At 37.6% G+C, this 15,605-nt stretch overlaps 1 protein-coding gene across 8 annotated transcripts in view; it reads left to right on the top strand.

The window, feature by feature from the left end:
- Window positions 1-15,605, top strand: part of LOC117568720 (guanine nucleotide-releasing factor 2) — a 29,974-nt gene that overhangs the window by 10,647 nt on the left and 3,722 nt on the right. For 2 of the 8 annotated variants that reach the window (XM_052004924.1, XM_052004766.1), the window contains exons 2-9: window positions 8,113-8,712; window positions 8,771-8,961; window positions 9,796-10,388; window positions 10,741-10,916; window positions 11,005-11,244; window positions 12,112-12,613; window positions 13,421-13,617; window positions 14,607-14,630. In XM_052004924.1, coding sequence (XP_051860884.1) covers window positions 8,113-8,712; window positions 8,771-8,961; window positions 9,796-10,388; window positions 10,741-10,916; window positions 11,005-11,244; window positions 12,112-12,613; window positions 13,421-13,617; window positions 14,607-14,630 — 2,523 coding nt within the window. Of the gene's footprint in view, window positions 1-4,796; window positions 5,617-8,112; window positions 8,713-8,770; window positions 8,962-9,795; window positions 10,389-10,740; window positions 10,917-11,004; window positions 11,245-12,111; window positions 12,614-13,420; window positions 13,618-14,606; window positions 14,631-15,605 lie in introns of those variants that run through there. The other 6 variants (XM_052004209.1, XM_052004370.1, XM_034249893.2 and 3 more) reach the window with 6 other exon arrangements.

The raw sequence follows: 15,605 nt of genomic DNA on the forward strand, positions 1-15,605 counted from the left end.
AATGTAATTTCAATGCTTTCAGTGAATATTTGTAGCTGTTTATTTCAATTGCACAAATTCGTGACTTTTGTTCCAAAGATAGATTACTCGATAAATAAATAAATATATATTTTTTTTAAAGCAAACAAAGCAAAATAAAACCACATTAGGTGGCTGGCACAATTATTTATCATAATACTTAAATAATGCATGCTAAATAAAGAAATGACTTTCGCGGAATTGTTTGCGAAATCGTAGTGCGGAACCGTTGCACTGAAAATGTAGGGTATGCTAACAGTCGATCACAATCACGCAATTTGCATATTTTTGTTTAAATTTTTTTTTTTTTTTTTGTTATTATTATTATTTTTATTTTATTAGTGTTTTACATTGTTAGATGGGGTCTTTGGTCGAAAGCAACGTTGATTGCTGATCGCTGATCGCACATCGCGATGTTGGCAGTTAGAAAGCATAACACATAACCAAACACACACACACACACACGCACACAGATGTAGCACACACATACACACACACCTGTACTTAGACGTAACACATTCCAAAAATTCCAGCGAATTGAGAAATTGCGTTAGTATTTCTTTTTTTTTTTGTTTTTTGTTTTTGCCTCTCCCATTTCGGTTTGTTTTTATTTTGCATTTCGCGATCGCTGCGCCGACGATCGCTCTGTCTCTCTCTCTCTCTGCCTCTCTTACACTCTTCGACTCTCTCGGTCATCTTTTGCTCTCTTTTGGACTCTCTCTCTCTCTCTGGGGGGTGCTCATCTAAACTGGTTGGACAATATTGAAACTGGTCGGTCAGTCGGTCGACTTGAAGTTGTCCACTTTAAAAGTAGAAAAAAAAAAAACAAAACTAGAGGCTATTTGGCAAATATTGGTCAAGTTAAGAGCCCGCGATTTTGCATTTAGAAGAAGCCAAGCAAACATGATCATCGCGATCATGCGCGACAAACCTCAGCCTCATCTTTCTTGTCGTCGTCGACGGGTGTGCCAAATTGTTTTGTCGCCCCAAAAACTAGAATCATAATCTCACCTGTTTATTCGACTGGTCCAACAGCTCGTCGTCGTCGTCGTCGATCCAATTTCAAAACGATGCCAACTGGTTCTGGTTACTAGCTTCGATCCTCAGTTATAGCTCTCCTCTTCCCTCCTCTATCGCCCCTCTTTATACTCTGCCCACACGATTGCCAAAATCAAATTTAACGTTATCTGAACTGGGTTCGAGTTTTTTTTATTTTTCGCTTTTTCTTTTTGCTGAACATAAATTATATTTGTCAACCAATTGAAATTGAGCATTTTAGGAAGTAGATTAGCTTTTGTTTGTGGTTGTATGTGTGTGTGTGTTTTTTTTTTCTTTAATTCTTTTTATTGCTTTTTTGATTTATGCATACTTTAAAACAATTGAAATTCTTTTGGCAAAGTGATTTGACGATAAGCAATGGTTGTTCATAAATTTGCAAAAGCAAATGTAAATTCAAAGTTTCAAGATTGTTTAAACAATTTATTTTAGAGTTGAGGTGGAGCTAGGTAAATTATAGAAAAGAATTTATTTGTAATATTAATATTATTTCTTATCAGTCTCATCATCATGTTTCATCATTATTAAAATGATAATCGCAATTTAAATTTGCAATTGCCTTTAATATTGTTATTGATCATTTCTATTTTTAATTTACTGATTATAATTTATTTATTTTATTGTGATTACAAGTGTTATCATTTTGCTTAACAGCAATGGGTTCAACATTTTTATTGTCAATGTCTATCATTGGTTTCATTCACATCTGCAGTATTCTTGTTCATCTTAATATTTGATCATTATTTGGCATATTTTGTTTTTTTGTTAGGAATATTGTTTTCTTTTGTATAATCAATGTTTTTTAATGTTAATTGTAAGATTTGATCACTTATAGTTAGTCTCTGCCAAAGAAAAGATGAAATAAATACCAAGTAAGAAAGGTCGAGTGTGCTCGACTGTAAAATACCCGCTACCGATTTTGTAAAAAATCTAAACAATGTGATCTTATTCTAAAAATATATCAAATACATACATCACAAAAATACTAAAACACACCAAGGACTATTTTTAAAATTACTGAGAATACTAAGAACACAGTGTATTTGGTATATTGACAGTACTACAGTACTAAAATATACCATAGAGTATATAAAACGAACATCGCTTTATCGTCTCATCTGTTGGCGCTAAAGAATACATGTATATACTGTATGCATCCTTCTGCCTATTATAATACCCGGTGGCGGGTGCAAAAAGTAAAAAACAAAAGAAATGATCAATTTTACAACTATGAATCTGAGATCATTGAAGAGTTTCGCATTGTCATTATTATTCTTTTGTTATTAATTAATCAAATTATCATTGTACTCATCCTTATCATTATTTTATACTCACTTCATTTGTAAGATCAGTGATGATCATTTGTATGATAAGAGATCATCATTTGTAAGATCATTATTATTCTTTTGTTATTAATTATTAATCAAATTATCCTTGCACCCATCCTTATACTTTTTTATGCTCATCAACATTTGTAAGATCAGTGATGATCATTTGTACGATCAGTGATGATCATTTGTGCGATCAGTGTCTTGCTCCAGTCGCATTATCTGATTATCGTACACAGTCAAAATGACTGTAAAGTGAACGGAGCTGGGCGCATGCGTAATTCCCAGCAAAAGAAATTGAAAATTATATACTAGATGTGTTATGATAATAATTCCGGGAGTGTTTGTCTGTCTGCGTCTGCTATTATTGTTTTTTGATTGCATTGTCGAAAATTGTTGTTATTTTTGTTGTTTTTTTTTTTTTTGTTTGGTGTGTTATGCACGATTATTAAGTAAATGCGATGCAACAACATTTTCAGATGCACACGTAATTTCACTTTTTCAATCGAACGAACAACAACAACGATTGCCAGACACACTACTCACCGCATACTCGAGACACACACATAAGTATTTGGTGATATTACATACTAAATATATGTGTGTGTGTGTATATAGTTGAGGTGAGGTGGGGAAAGCCACATAAACAACCCATAGGCTTTTGGAGTGTTTGTCAGTCTGTGTGTCTTGTGGCGCCGCCTTCAACTTCAGCTTCCCCAAAAAGACAAGCAACAAAAACGAAAAAAAAAAATGGAAAAAAAATACATTTCAAGGCAAGTCACGATCGTAAGCCACTTGCAAATTGAAGAAAAACCCGCCAACAGTGGCCCCAGGGCCAAACACCCAAAACAAAAAACAATAACAACAAAACCCGAACAAAAAAAAAAAATGAAAGAAAGACAAAAAAAAACTGTTCAATAATGGGAGGAGAGTCTGCTAAACAAAATTGATAACAGAGAGCAAGCAGCTGAGGAGAAAGATTGCGCACTAAAAGCAAAACGTGTCGAAGTTTAAATACTCTTATGCGATAGACAAATTTATATCAAACAAGTAAGAAAGCTACAGTCGAGTGTGCTCGACTGTGAGATACCCGCTGCCCATTTTGAATAAAAGCATAATATTACGATATTTTTTTTAAATATACCAAAAATACTAAAAATATACCAAATGGTATGTTTGGTATATCGATATAGTAAACCATTCAAAATATACCATAAACGGCACAATGTGCCAGATTGTCGGCCAAAACAACTAAAAGCTCTAGTAAGTAGGCGTTTTTGCCCATACAAAAGTATTTCTTTAATAACTTCGACAATTTTTATCTGATCGCAACCAAATTTTCAGAAATCATAACTACTATAGTTATAATTATATATACCTAAAACTAAAACTCTAGCTTTAAAACGTTTGTTATTCGGTTTTTTTTTTATTTGTGGGGGCGGAAGTGGGCGTGGCAAATGTTTGAAACAAACTTGATCTGCGTGCAAACATAACAAATGCTGTCGAAAAAAATTATAGCTCTACCTCTTATAGTCTCTGAGATCCAGTGTTTCATACGGACGGACGGACAGACGGACATGGCTAGATCGTCTCGGCTGTTGACGCTGATCAAGAATATATATACTTTATAGGGTCGGAGATGCCTCTTTCTACCTGTTACATACATTTCCTGCCGGCACAAAGTTATAATACCCTTCTACCCTACGGGTACCGGGTATAAAAGAATAGAATAGGTAATGTGCACATGAATTTAAGCTGCAGATGAATTCGAAAGTTTTGGATTTTTGCAATATTCTTTGAGCTGTCAGGAACATAAAAAACTGATTTCTAATAAACTGATTTGCTCAATTTGCGGCATGGAAATAATGCTTTTGCAAAAAGACAAATTTGTTGCAAATTTGAGCAAGCTAACCGCAAAACTTGCCGAGTTATTTGCAAAAAAAACGACGGACAGACGGACAGACAGACGGAATTTGGCTTTTGTTAATTGTGCTACATTGCATTACATTTTGTGATCATGCCCGGATTGCTAGTGTATGAAAAGAGATGGCGACAGACAAAGAGAGTGAGAAAGAGAGGTGAAGAGAGAGGGAGAGAGGGAGAGAGAGAGCTTAGCTATCTATCAGTGAATGTTGTTGCTGGACATTGCTGTTAGCTGTGGTTGCGGTTGTTGTTGTTGTCGAGAGTCGAGAGTTGTTGGCAGCGAGTGCCATTTGATGCGCTGTTATACGTTGCTCTTTGCTGTTGTTGTTGTTGTTGTCGTTGCGGCATTTGTTGTTGCTGTTGTTTAATGGCTGGTTAGCGGACCTGGCGACTGGCTGCTGCTGCTGCGGCTGCTGTTGCCGCTGTCGACTGGCGATTGCCGTTTTGCCGTTTGCGGATTTTCATAGTTCAGTGCGCTTTCCAGACGACAACGCTGACGACAGCCACACAGCAGCAGCAACAGCAGCAGTGTCTCTTTGTTTTTGTGCCGTCTAAATATAATAATTTCGTGATTTATTTTAATTGGCCAAAAACGGCGGCCACGACAATTGTGTGTTGCTCTTGACAGACAGTCAAAGACAAAAAAAAAAATGTGCCACAACTAAGAAAAGAAGAAAGAAAAAAAAAAAACGAGATTAAACGAAACAAAGTTTCAAGTGATTTACCAGCTATAAATAGTTTGCAAAGTTATAAACAAAAGCAAGACAAGTTATGTGTGTGCTATAATTATGCTACTGCTTATCGCACTTGTTGTTGTTGTTGTTCCTGTTGTTGCTATTATTATTACTATTATGCAATCATAAAGTGGAGAAGAAGAAGCAGAAGAAGCCAAAGATGCCGCAATTTGATGAATCTTTCTTGAGCGATTGTGCGCTCGCTGAACGCTGGCGTTTCTATTCGTACAACGTGCAACAGCTTGAAGAAGAGCCACACCAACACCATCAGCAACAGCAACAGCTGCTGCCATCGCAGCAACACAGATCGTTGTGGTCACTGCGCGATAACAACAACAACAACAACGATGACAACAACAACAGCAACAACACAAAGCACACACTGCATGACATCAAATTCCACAGGCGTCGCAAATATAAAAAACTGCCACGTTTGGCGCTATCAGCAACATCAGCCACAGCAACAACATCGGCAACAACAACACCCATTTGCACACCATTGACACCGCCAACAACACCATCGACGTGTGCGTTGCTGGTCAAGAATTTGTCGCGCTGTAAGTGAAAGCGGCAACAACAACCAAAACAACAACAACAACAACAGCAACACTCCCAATTTCCATTGCAATTTCAATTCGAATTCCAATTCCGTTTTTTTTTTGTGGGTGGTTTTGGTTTGTTTAGCGTCTGGCATTTTATACCGATTGTTTGCTGTCTGTCGTTCATCATGCAAATCAACAGCAAACAGCATCATCAGCAACAGCCACAGCATCATCAACAGCACATGTGATATACCCTACATTAGAAGGGTCTTTTGGGCCAACAGTTAGCTTTGACTATCAGTCAAAGTGTTGGGTTCAAAGTGCTGCAAAAGAACTTTTTTTTATGGAAGAGAATATTGGTATTGTAATATAATCGAATATAAACTTGTTTTAACTTTATTATTATAAAATCAATATTATATTATATCATTAATATAAACAATATTGTAGCTAATTCTCAACAATTTTCAAGATTCATTTAAATTTGAACTCCAATCAATGAAATATTATTAAGAAAAGCAAAGTGTTGGGTTAAAATACATTTTTTTAATGGAAGAGAATATTGGTATTATAATATAATCGAATATAAACTTGTTTTAACTTTATTATTATAAAATCAATATTATATTATATCATTAATATAAACAATATTGTAGCTAATTCTCAACAATTTTCAAGATTCATTTAAATTTGAACTCTAATCAATGAAATATTATTAAGAAAAGCAAAGTGTTGGGTTAAAATACATTTTTTTTAATGGAAGAGAATATTGGTATTATAATATAATCGAATATAAAGTCTTCCATAAAAAAAGTTGTTGAGTTGTTTAAAATTATTATTATAATATCAATATTATATTATATTATAATATCATAAATGGAAACAATATTGTAGCTAATTCTCAATAATTTTCAAAAGTAATTTAAATTTGAACTCTGATCAATGAAAAATGATGAAGATGATGATGAAAAGCACATTCATATCTATTCATTCTATTCACAAATATTCCCATTGCTAATTCAGCTGAGTTGTAAACACTTTATAATTAGGCGTGATTAATCATTATAAATTTGCCCCGTTGATTCATTTGTGCATAAAATTATAATTATAGGGCACATTCCAAATTAAGGAATCTAGGAATAATTAAGTTACATATGAGTAATTCTCTAACAGATTTTTTTCAGTGAACAAAAAAAAAAATAAGCTGAAATATTTTTGAAAATAAGTAAAGATTATTCTTATAGCTCAAAATTATAATTATACTTAAAGCTAAGATTGATTTGAGAAACTTTTTCTGTTTTACAATAAACGATATTTCATTCATATCTTGCTTTTTTGTACGAATTCGTTTATCTTAAAGTAAAAACATATTTCCAAAATTATTCTTGGTTCTAATTAAAGTGCTTATCAAGAGCTAAAAGATTATTCTTTATTTAAAATAAAAACATTTTTTTGTTGGTATGTTTTTGTCTTTACTTTACATAGTTTCGCAAGTAAAATTTTAAGCTGAGAATTTTCCTGTGGCAACATTTTTAGGAACAAAAAAATTCAATAAAAATAAATATGTGTACTATTTGGAATTTTTGCAAATATTTTTTTTGTAGCTCAATTGACACTTCGAAGTTAGTTAAATATCAACAATCTTAGGTTATAAAAATAGCATTGCTAATTAATTTGGTGTTAATCAATTGGGTAAACTTTAAGTTTTATTCAAAACAATTTGTAGGGTAACTGAAGTTCGTTATTCTTTTGCAATTAAAGCAAACTTTTCACTTCATTTCGTTGGTCGCTTTCTTGGCATCGTTTTAGTGGCGATTAAAAACAAACGTTGAATAAACAACATACAAATGAAAAAAAAAAAAACAAAAAAAATCGCCATCTCCTTCGTGATTGTGAATTTTTTGTGTAAATTTGTGTTGTGTATTTTCGTGAATGTGAATAAAAAACGCGACACGTGAAGGTCTTTGAATACTCAAAACATGTTCATCATATAGGTATATATATGTATATATAAGCATTATTATATAGACGATGCTGATATATATTTTTATATCGATTCGAATTGAGAAAGTTATATACGAGAAATATAACTGAACTTTTGCAGGCAATAATGTTAAACGTCAATTTCGAGGGGAATATTAATTGCCTGGAAATTAAAGTTGCGCCAGCTGTCTTAGAGTTTATGCAAATTGTTTTTTTCGGTTCGTTTTTTGGCGGCGTGACTGTGTCATCGATTATAAAGCTCGATTACAAATCGATCTCTAGCGCAATGAGTTTTTTAACCCCGCATCGAATTTGTTTTCGATATATATGTTCACTCACCACAAAACTGATTCATAAAAGCGCCAAAAAAAACAAAACAAAACAAAACACAAAATGAATCACAAATGCGTCAATCGTAGGCAAATACAATCAGTCACTCTCTCGAGTTGGGTCGAGTTGAGTTCTACAACAAGTTGCAAGTTCTTTTGGCTCAAGCAATCTCTCAATCTTAATCTCTTAATCTTGCAGACGGCAGCATCAGTTCTCCATCCACGCCCAGCAATTGCTCAGCGGGCGGCGGCGGCGTCGTCGGTGGTTGCAGCAGCAGCAGCAACAACAGCATCAACAGCAGCATCTATACGAGCTCCTCCTCAACGCCTCCGCCACCGCAACAGCAACAGCAACAACAGCTGAATACAACAACAGCAGCAGCAGCAGCAGGAACAACCACGCCCACAGCGCCCAGAGGCGGAGGAGTTCCGCCGGCTCCTCCAAGTGCGGGGTCGACGGGTTCGTCGGGGCACAAGAACAGTTTGAAGGGTACGAAATTGGCACGGCGTGCACGGAGCTTTAAGGACGATCTGATCGAGAAGATCTCACTGATGCGGACCACAAACAATACGCTGGGTCGCTCCCATTCGCCGCACAGTCCGCGCAACAAACACGGCAGCCAAAAGCCGCCGCCAACCACCGAGGAAGTGCAGCGATCGACGCAAACGCTGGAGACACACGTCAAGGACATCTCGAATGCCCTCAAGCATTTTCGCGATGTCATACTCAAGAAGAAGCTCGAGGTTCTCCCCGGCAATGGCACAGTCATACTGGAGACCATTGCCAGCATGTATTCCGGTGAGTTGAACTCGCTTGAACCATTCCATCCAATCTAATTTCGTATTCGACTTTTCAGTCATTCAGTCATATACGTTGAACGAGAACAACGCCATCATGAACTCGGCCACACAGCAGGTGTATCAGTCGCTGGGCAAGCTGATCAAGCTCTGTGACGAGGTCATGCTCAGCGAGAAGAGCGGCGAGTGCGCCTCGCTAAGCAACGAGAATGTCCGCGAAGTTATCGATCTGCTCGAGGATGCAGTGCGGGTAAGTTAAAGACTTGGGGACTTCAAGATTTAACAATTTAGTGTTGAACGGAGCTGAGATGACTTCTTTTGATTTACTCAGGGACTAGTTATTAGAAAGCTTTTGCACTTTGGTAAAACTAGGAAGGCTGACAACTAAATCAGCTGCCCATTTAACAGTTTAATTACTATGGTCACACTAAACTGCGCTGTGTAACGCAACATTAAAGTGTGAACCTAATTTGCAAGAAAGAGATACACAAATTTGATGCCACATTCATTAAGAACGGTAAAGCTTGGTGGGCTGACAACAAAAGCAGCTGCCGACTCAACAATTTAATTACTATGGTCACACTAAACTGTAGTATGCAGCGGAACATTGAAGTGTGGACTTAATTGTCAAGACAGACATTTTAGTTAGATGCTACATTTATTAAGAACGGTAAAGCTGGGAAGGTTTACAAGAAAATTTATAGCAGTTTTGGTAAAACTAGGAAGGATGGCAAGAAAATCAGATGCCGATTAAGCAGTTAAGTGCTATGGTCACACTAAATTGCAAGATAGATATTTAAATTATAAAAGAACGGTAAAGCTAGGAAGGTTTGCAAGAAAATGAGTAGCAGTTTTCAAAACTTCATGGCTATGGTCACACAAAATTGTTATGCAATTCAGAAAACATAGGGCGAGCGTAATTTGCCAGATAGAGTTTAAAAAAATGTCTGGTGACATTCCTAATATCGGGACTGACTGAAACTGACAAATTATGCCATAAAATCAAGCTCTGGCCACACTAAATTGATTAGCTTTGCCTTGACAATTTAGTAGACTTCATTTTAATCGCGTCGTATACTTGCAGAATCTGGTCACACTGGCGCAGGGCAAACTCAAGGAGCAGGATCAGTGCGCGTTTCGCTACAGCGGCGCTGGCTTGGGCGGCATCGGCGCCGCCGCCGATATTATGGGCGCCGTTGCCGTTGCCACCGCGGCGAGCAGCGCTGGCGCTGGCGTTGGCGGTGGCGGGGGAATGCGACATCCGGCGCCAACGGATGTTGCAGCACAACGGACATCGCTGCCGGACATTGCGCTGACGCCGAAGGAACGCGACATCCTAGAGCAGAGCAATGTGAATCCGATGCGTGGCTCGCACAGCATCGAGAGCATATTGCGAGACACGAGCCCGCCGCCAAAACCGCCGCTGCCGAATCGAGCGAGCAATCCGCCGCCATTGCCACCGAAGCGTCGGAGTCAGCCGCAGTCGCAGCTGATGCAGGCAACCAACCAACAGCCACCGACGTCCGGTAGCAATAATATCGCCTATGCGAATGCAAACAACAGTCACTCGTCGCAGGCGAACAGTCCGTTGCCATATGCGCAGTCGCACAACATTAGCATCAACTCGGATCTGGATTGCAGTTCCAACATCTCGTTGCTTAACTACGGCGTCGATCTGTAAGTGTGCACATTTAGTTTTAACTCTTTACTCGCCACTCGCCACTCGTACTCGTTACTTGTATATTGAAATCAATAATAACACTCGCTGTTTTCAGCTTTTTACTTTGCTACTCTTACGCAATTAATACTTAATCCCAGCCATTCCTTTTGTTACTCGCCCAATCTCGCACTCGTCACTCGTTCACTCGCTACTTGCAGCTTTTCGGTTTAGTTATTGTGCATTTGTACTTGCTATAAATTCGATCAATTAATACTTACTCTCAGTCATTCCTTTTGTTACTCGCCCAATCTTGCACTCGTCACTCGTTACACACGCTCAATAACTCACTCGTCCACTCGCTACTTGCAGCCTCTCGGTACGCTCACGCTCGCCGGACGAGAACAGTCAATGCTCATTCGACTCGGCGCTTAATCATTCGCTCGATGTGGAAGAGCAACTGCATTTGCCAAAGCCGCCCACGAGACAGCAGCTGCACCATCAGCAGCAGCATCTGGAGGACGATGTGGACAAGATGATGAACTACAGTGAGTATTTTCTGCATATGAAAATGGCAAACTTAACCCTAGGGATTTGACATACATACATATATGACAACTAACTAATAACATTCAGATCAATCTCCAACGATTCTCAACATTGATCATGCCACAATTTTGCGATCAGCAGAAACACAGGCCGAGGCAGTCGCTGCATCTGTTGTTGCTGCATCCCTGGAGGCAGCCACATCCAGTGTACATGCAACGCCGCCTCCGCTGCCGTCGGCAACTGTTGCAACTGGTGGCTCTGAGGCCAACACGGAGCTGCGCAAAGCAGCGGCAGCATTAACCAGCAATCGTCACTCAAATGAATCGGGTATTCAACGCACACTTTCTTCTATTGCTCTTTACTATCGCTATCACTATCGCTATGACTATCGTTGTTGTCATCGCTATTACTTTATCCCTTTTATTATTCCCCCGACTCGTTATTTATTCTTACATCTATGCTTTATTCTTTAGACTTGGCTCAACTGGAGTTAGTAATTTTGTTTTAAATATATTCTATTTATGTAGTTAAAGTTTTTATGACACGATACTCTTAAAGTTAGCAACTTAAAAAAAGAGCTTGAATAATTTGCATTTTTAACCTGTTGAGTATGACAATTTATTGAAAATGGAATTCTATTATAATCCATTTTCAAAAAATTAATAATCAGCTTAATGAACTCAGAATATTTCAGAATTAATTTTAAAATTATTATTATTTTTTTTATTGAAATAACGAATACACTTTAACATTTGAAAATACTATGTTAAAAGTCTTGCACAAATCTTTGAGAAGATTATATAGTAAAAACCTAATAATGTGTTTAAAATTTAATTTCCTACTTAATTTCTATATTTGGCATATTACATTTAATATTATAATTTATTAGCAAACGAATTTGTTCATTATGCTAACTCCAAATTCGCCAGTCTAGCGTAGACTTTGTTTATATCTTCTCGCTTTATTATCGATTGTACATGTTTGACATTTTCTTATTCCTTTTCCTACATATGCATTTCCCTCTTTCCCCACACTTGCTGCTGTTGAATTTGTTTTGTAGTTTTACTAGTATTGTGTACTCGTACTTAGCTTTATAGTTGTGTTTTTTATTCCTTTGAATATCTGTTGTACATATTAGTTTGTAGTCTGAAATGGAATTAAATTAACAACTCTCTCGAATTTATTCCCCCACAGGATTCGTATCGATGATGTCATTTCGCACGTCCACACAGAGTGTCTCGAAGCGTTCGTCGGAGCACAGTGTGCAATCATCGTCCACGAAATCGTCGAGCAGCAACTCGGAGATTCTCTTTGGCATGAGCGAGACGACGGCGTCGACAACGACGTCATCGACGTCGACGACGAGTCGCAGCAACAACAGCAGCGAGTATCAGCAGTTGAGTCAAACGCAGTCGTCATCCACACAGCGTCACATCACCACCAACAGCAATGGCGGCAGCAGCAGCTGCAGCAGCACAACAGCAAGTGCTACAATCATCAGCAACAGCAGCAACAACAGCGAACAGTTGACAACGGCAACAGCTGCGACAACGACATTGTCGACCAATTTGCATCCGCGTGGCAGCAATTGCTCATCGCCGGAACTTTTGGCGCCGGCATTGCCACCAAAGACACAACAGCGCATTAATGCCACACCGCGTATTGATGCGGCCATGGATGAACTCGATGATAATTTGTACGTCTCGCTAGTTCTTATTCGCATTTAAACAAAATCTTGCTTAAGTACCCTTTAATAAGTTCCAAATGCTGTCCGAATTATCTAAAAAAAAAAAAAGATTGTTTCTAAGCTATTAATTTAATATCTCTCTTAACGTCTATTTTGCCCTATGTCCTTTGCACCTAGTTTTGAATGCTAAAGCTCGGCGGCATAATTTCTTGCTTAACGGCCACTCATAACCATAAAATGCTAAATACAAAACACAAAAAAAAAAATTAAAAATAGATTTAGATTTTAAACTATTAAAATAATATCTCACTTAACGTCCGTTTTGCCTTAGCCGCCTAACGTCCACAAAATGTTTAATGCTAAAGTTCACTTAGCGGCATATTTTCTCCCTTAACGGCCACTCATAAACATACAAGACTAAATGTAAAACACAAAAAAATACTGTAACATCACTTCGTTTATCATATGAGAGGCAGTAAAGCGTTATATAGTTGTACTTATCACTGTTATAGTAAGAACCGTGCATTGCCATTGAACTTTCATTGCTTTTTGTACATATTTAAATTTGTTTCAATTTTAATGAGAAAAATGTTTATCTCTTTTTAAATAATTGTTATTTGACAATTACAATTTTTGCTTGCTCACAAATTATATTAATAATGGGTTTAAAAATAGGAAATATTACCATGCAATTATTATAATACTAGCTATTAACATAACCTAACTTTAATACAAGCAGCTTAAAGCTTCGCTTCTCTATTCCACTCAGCTTATGAAGTGAAAATCCTAATTCTAACCTATTGCTGTCTCTTTCAGCGAGTTGCCAGAGCTGCGAATATTGTCGCCGCACCATCATCAGCATCATTCGTCGTCATCGCAGCTGCATCAGTGGCAATCGAAGCATCACAGCCTGATGGAGCCACCGCGAAGCGCACATTTGCCAAGCAGCAGCAGCAGCGCCTTTGACCAGCATTTGGAGAAGCCGCCGCCGTTGCCCATGAAGAAGAAGCACAGTAAGTGCGATCGCCCAATGCGCACATTTACTTACACCACTATTCTCCTCTTCTTTTTCTTTTTTTTTTTTGCATATTTTTTGAATTTTTTTTTTTTTTTGGTATTCTATGTTTTTGTTGTTTTTTTTTTTTACAATGATTTCCATGCATTGGTGTATTCATGTGTATGTACTTGTGGGTGTGTGTGTGTGTATGTGTAACATAATGCATGTAAATAACAATCAACGACCGCCAGGTGTCGCCTCAGGCAATACCAAGCGGTGAGTTGACAGCAGTCGAAGCAAGTGCAGTGTGACGTGTGGTGTGGGGGGAAGTATGACTTTCTGTGTGTGTGTGTGTGTGTGTGTGTGGGAGTGAGAGCTTTAAAAAAGCTAAGGGCCAATACACGCACTTACGCACTTACGCTGTGTGTGTAACTTGTTTGCAATCAGAAATTTTAAAAATGAAATTTTGATTTTGTTCTGTTCGCGTTTTGTTTTGTTCTGTTGCTTCGCCAACATTCACAATAACAACAACAACAACAACGACAAGGACACACAAACAGTAAAGAAAGTCACAAAATCCCACATCCCTCTGCAATCACGTCTCTGCACCACACTTAAAGAAAAAAGAACAAAAACAAAACCCGTTAGGCAACATCAAAGACGAACAACAACAACAACAGCTGCAACAACACAACAACAACAACTATCAACAAGTACAACTATCAACAACAACAACAATCAGCAAAAACAAATATCGAAAATCATCTATATATATTTTTATATAGTCAATTTTTGTGTTTTGTGTATTTGGGATGATTTTTGTAGTGAACGTTTTATTTCCTTGTAGCACTTGTAAAATCGAAAATGAACAAAAACAATCGCAAACACAAAATCACAATCGATATCGTTATCGAAATTCAAATCTATACGAAAATCAAAACCTTTGCCAAATTGTTGTACGCAAAAGTCTAACCCATCTAAATTATCGTTCCAATCAACGTTTAGTGTTTCAGAGTGTCGCCTTTTCGGGTAAGTCAGCTGATCGATCTTTCTCTCTCGCTCTCGCTCTCTCTCTCTCTCTCTTTCTTTTTCTCTCCCCCACTTTTGCTATCGTTACTCGTTTCGGTTTGTTCCATGTTACGTTTCGTTTTTGTACATAAAAAAAAGAAAGCGCTTTTCTCTTTTTCTTTTTGATAATGTTTCGGGCAGCTTTCGAAGCTTATATAGTATATCCTTTTTAGGAACTCGTGTTCCATTTCCACTGGAACGTTTTGGAAATGTGAAGCCAAAGTTATGTTATGTTTTTAAATAGAAATATAACATTGCATTAATTTGAGTTTATTGATTATTTCGTTTTATTCCCATTGTACCACACTAGTGAAATGTTCCCTGAGTGAATAATTTTTGTTTTCAAGCATTTTGCAAACGTTTCAGTTCCCAAAACGTTCCAATCGCAAAATAATAGAAGCCCGCTGGAAAGTTTATACAGTATTGGTGTTTGCTTTATACATATGATATATGGGCTATGTTCCTAATGCTGTTGCTGTTGTGTTGCGCCTTGACCTGTTCGCTTTTTGTTTTTTGGATCCAATTCCATTTTTTATTAAACCCATTAATCGACAATAAACCTAGGTGCTAAAGCTCTTTTTGACTTGTGTTGTGTTGCGCTTTATAGTTCAAGTTAAAAAGTTACTGCTTAGAGATGGACAATTTCACTAGCATCTCTGTCTTAGTAATCGGCTTAAGATGAGCGAGTTTACTCCCATCTCTAACTTTAACGTAAGTGCTTAGAGATGGGTGAGGTTACTCCCATCTCTAGCTGCAGCTTCAGTGCTTAGAGATGAGCGAGTTGACTCCCATCTCTAAGTTCAGCTTAAGTGCTTAGAGATGAGCGAGCTTACTGCCATCTCTAACTTCAACTTAAGTGCTTACAGATGAGCAAGTTTACTCCCATCTCTAACTTTAACTTACATAAGTGCTTAGAGATGAGCGAGTTAACTCCCA

This window comes from Drosophila albomicans, chromosome X (assembly GCF_009650485.2).
Source record: "Drosophila albomicans strain 15112-1751.03 chromosome X, ASM965048v2, whole genome shotgun sequence".
Taxonomy (NCBI): Eukaryota; Metazoa; Arthropoda; class Insecta; order Diptera; family Drosophilidae; genus Drosophila; species Drosophila albomicans.